Source organism: Antechinus flavipes, chromosome 1 (assembly GCF_016432865.1).
Source record: "Antechinus flavipes isolate AdamAnt ecotype Samford, QLD, Australia chromosome 1, AdamAnt_v2, whole genome shotgun sequence".
Lineage (NCBI taxonomy): Eukaryota > Metazoa > Chordata > Mammalia > Dasyuromorphia > Dasyuridae > Antechinus > Antechinus flavipes.
This window is the reverse complement of record NC_067398.1, coordinates 653818868-653823256: the sequence shown is the minus strand read 5'-3', so window position 1 is coordinate 653823256 and position 4389 is coordinate 653818868. Positions and strand designations below refer to the sequence as shown.

General features: G+C 42.8%; 1 protein-coding gene across 1 annotated transcript; it reads left to right on the top strand.

The window, feature by feature from the left end:
* Positions 1-200: 200 nt before the first annotated feature.
* Positions 201-1630, top strand: LOC127548073 (beta-1,3-galactosyltransferase 2-like). The gene has a single exon (XM_051975262.1). The coding sequence runs from the start codon at positions 201-203 to the stop codon at positions 1227-1229; it is 1029 nt and encodes a 342-aa protein (XP_051831222.1). The 3' UTR covers positions 1230-1630.
* Positions 1631-4389: the final 2759 nt, after the last annotated feature.

Sequence of the window (4389 nt, the reverse complement as noted above, 5' to 3'; positions counted from 1 at the left end):
TTTCTTCCCTTTCCTCTTGTTCTCTCTTCTAGTATTCCCAGATTTCCAAATCCAGGTCCCCCACCAAAAAACAGCCTGCCTAAAATTGAATGGAGATCTGGGCAGGCCTAAGTCCTAACACATTATATATAAGTGTTACATGTAACTGTACCCATCACTGACCTGTTCTCCCATTCCTTTCTACCCAGAACATTGACATCATGAAGCTATTAAGGCGACGGCTGGTACTGGGAGCTGTGCTGGGCACAGTTTTCTTGGGGCTGCTGGTGTTGCTGGTGGGTCAGCTGCTAGAGTCCTGGACATCTTCAATGAATCTGCGGCCTCCATCCCCAAAGATCTCTTTGAGGAAATTTGAGTGGCTGGCTCGGACTCCACACCCCTTGGACATGAATTATCCTTATCCCTATCCCTTTCTGATCAACCATCCTGACAGGTGTAAAGATCCCAAAGGTACCCCTTTTCTGCTCATGCTGGTGATGACCCAGCCTCAAGAGGTGGAGGTGCGCCAAATCATTCGGCAAACATGGGGCAATGAGACCTTGGTACCTAACGTGATTATCTGCCGCCTCTTTGTTATCGGTCTGCCCCAACCACTCTTTTTTCAAGAAGTTCAAGGCCTCTTGGAGGAGGAGGACAAGGAACATGGGGATCTCCTCCAGGTGGGCTTCCTGGATACATACTACAACTTGACTCTCAAGGTCCTCATGGGTCTCGAGTGGATAGCCCAGTACTGTCCCACAGCCCGGTATGTGCTCAAGGTGGATAATGATGTCTTCTTAAACCCCAGCTTCCTGATACATCAAGTACTGCATCCTGAAAAACCCACACCGCCAAACTTTATCACAGGTTACATCTACTTTGACGCAGAACCCCAGCGGAACTCGGATGAAAAGTGGTACATGCCTCCTGAGCTGTACCCTCAAGAAAAATACCCTATGTACTGTGCTGGCCCAGGTTATGTGCTGTCTGTCTCCCTGGCCATTAGGATCCTGGATATGGCCCAGAAAGTCAGGGCCATCTACTTGGAAGATGTGTATATTGGATTATGCATCAAAGAGTTGGGGATAAAACCCACACCTTCCCCCCCTTATGCCTTCTTAATGAAACGGCAAGAGTATGAACATTGTGCCTTCCATCATCTTGTCCTGGTTCACCATTTCAAGCCCCAGGAACTGTTGCAGTTATGGCCAGACTTCCAGAAAGTCAATGTTACTTGTCTAAGGGATTGATACATATTCTCTTTCCCCACACTCTGATCAGACAAATGGCTCCGACCCTACACATTTTCCAGGATTTGCCTTTGGGACATGTAAGACTCTGGGTCCCCTGGAAGTACTAATTCACAACTTCCCCTAGTAATATTCACTTGGCATACTCTTCAGCATTTCCAAAGTTACTTGAATCCCTTGGTGGGGATACTCAGAGTGGTACTTTGGGATGCCACAGCTCTCACAAAGCGAGTGTCCCCACTCAAGGCGATTCAAGGTATTCTGTGTGTGTGTATCCATAGCTACTACAAGGACCATAGTTTATAAGCCCTTCCAAGTACTTCAACTGGTCAATCAAAGGACACAATTCAATCAAAGGTATTTAATGAAATAAAATAATAAGAAAACTAGCAATAAAAAAATTTCCCCCAAAACCTGAGACTCACAAGAAACAAATGTAGAAAGGCAGATACAAAGGGAATATTTGTGGACAGGGCACACTGTGTAGAAAAGCAATTAATCTCTCTAATATGACAGGACCAATGATGTCAAATTATTTCTATTGGGACACATCTCCATGCTGTGCATCTAGAGCCTCAGCTGTGTTTTGCTTCTGGCTGATCACAAATGACTACTTTTCATGTAATTCTCCTAGTCTCAAGGTCTCGTTAGGGAGGTGAACTTTCTCATGAGATTGAGAACTTCTGATTTGATCTAAAATTCTCAGTTCGGGTATGTCAACTTTTTCCCAGAGTTCAGTTTAAGAATGAGTTAGGATGCCAGTGAGCTTTTATTTTCCCTAAGCAGGCCGACAGACATGCAGCAGTGAGAGTGACAGTTAAAATTGAGTTTGAGGTGGGCATAGGCAGCAGAGGTTATAAAGATAAAAACCATAAGGCAGGAGGGATAATCAAATAGTGGCCTTATCAAGTTTGGCCATTGTTCTCCTGAACTGGGCCATTTCTCCAGGAATCATATTGTGGCCTTATCAGGTTATCACAGACCTGGGTTGTTCCTTATGACATACCCAGCTTAAGGAAGATCCAATTTGCCTATAGTTTGACTGATTGTGATTCCCAAGTAAGTCTGGCTTCTTCTACTAATAGAAAAGCTCCAGCAAATAGAGGTGATGAGTAAAGTCATTAACCATTCCATTTTTACATGCTTTCCTAGTTTATAGGCAATTAAGTGGGCTGTGTTATCTAAAGCATCTCTCTTAGCAGAAGACTGGAGCCCTTAGCATACCCAGTTATTAGACTAGAGAAACAAGTTCTTGACAGTTTTCCCTCTCCAGGAAAATCTAGCAGTTCCTCTGAGACTTTACTAGAATGGTCATTTCCTCTCCAGAAGGAGAGTCCTTGCCCCAGGCAGTATACTCTTTGAAATACAGAGAAATACCAGATAATTAGTGCCCTCAGGCTGAAATCTGCTGTTGTTTTTTTGAACCTTATATCCTGGTCACTTAGGTCTGCAACTCTATAAGAAACTTAGAATCAAAGCTTAGGGTCAAAAAAGTGTGGCTGCCTGTTGAATTTCTAATTACTAAATTGTATTATCTATTTTAAAGGCTGCCCTCCCAACAAGCTGCTGGGAGCTCTAAGGTTATTGGGTGCCCTGGTCCTCAATTCAAAAGCCCCTTTGTTGAAGTCTATAATTTGCCTAATTGTATAAGGTCTTTAATATAGGATTGCTCTGTATAAGATAACTCTCCTGGGTCAGCTTACTTCTCACGGGGCCATTGAGATACTGGGTTGTGACCAGAGACATGATCTTTTGAGCAAATCACTTGCATGTCTTCTCTAAGTCTCAGTTTCCCCATGTGTTAAGTAGTAAAATTGAACTGGGAAGGGGAACGAGAAAGAACAAAATTCAGCTCAGATGTCCAGGGATTGTCTCCCTCCTGCCTAGTTCTATTCCTAGCCTCTTATATGCATATTCAAAAGCAAAACTTCAGTAGAATCTCACTTTAGATCAGTTTGACTTTAGGTATAATTCTGGGTAAGGAGTCAATGTGGTACACTGAAAGAACTCTGGATTTGGATTAAGAAAACATGGATTGAAATCCCAAACTCTGGTCTTTACTACTAGTGTGACTGATGAGGTCCAACAAATCATTATGAGATGCAAGTCACAAAGGTCGAGAGTCATGCAGAATGAATCCACAGGCTCAATCCATCTGCAGGGCAAGGGGAAAAGCTTTATTGTGACTTTCTAATAAGCAGGCAAAGTTCCTGATGAGCCTGCAATGCATAACAAGGGGAAAAGTGAGACTTTTTGTGGTGAAGGACCCAGAGGAAGGTGTGCTAACTGTGCTAATTGTGTGCATCAGTAAATCAGTTCAGTAGTTGTGACTGTCCTGTTTATATATTATAGCCTTGGGAGTTGATGTCTATAGTTTACCTAATTATATAAGGGCATCAATATAGGATTGCTCTGTATAAGATAACTATTGGGTCAGCTTGCTCCTCACTGGGGCCCATTGAGATAGTAGTGATGAAGGGACCCCAAAACTCTAAAACTCCTTGAAGGAGAAAATTTTCAACTCTGCCTCAGTGAGGGACCCTGCCTGAGGGAAAGAAGACAAACAGTTTCATTCTATTATCTAGGTGGGGGATTGGTTCAGTTCTGAGCAAAAGAATTCCAACCCTATTCAATTAAAGAAACTCATTCAATTCTGTTCAAATTCTAGCTCAAGCTGAAACCCAGCTTTAGATGAGCCAACTTGGGCTGTCCTAGTCCCCACTAAGACCCAATATAACAGCTTCCTTCAATGAAGGTCTTTTGCAGATGGACTTTGGTAGCTTCCTTTGCTGCCAGGACCTTCTGTCCACTGAAAACTGCATTCTCAGTGCAAAACCTCATTTTCCATAGATCTGCTACTATAGAAGTCAGTCTCTTGGTAAACTGATATCTATCTAACAATAAACTTTCATTTTGCAACTAACATTCAGGAATGAGTGAATTCTTTCACTCCTAAAACCTGCGGCCGATTTAAAGGGGATTCTTAACAACTCTCTTATAGCCACTAATCTAGACCACTCAAACAGCATCAGTGGGTTGCAACTAGGGACATGATCTTTTGTTGGAGTCCATTCACTTACTCATGATCTTGAAAAAGTCATTTGCATGCCTTTTCTAGGTCTCAGTTTTCCCATGTGTTAAGTAGTAGAACTGAAATTGA

Coding starts and splice junctions, on each gene's coding strand:
- LOC127548073 (XM_051975262.1), top strand. CDS start 201: ATGAAGCTATTAAGGCGACGGCTGGTACTGGGAGCTGTGCTGGGCACA.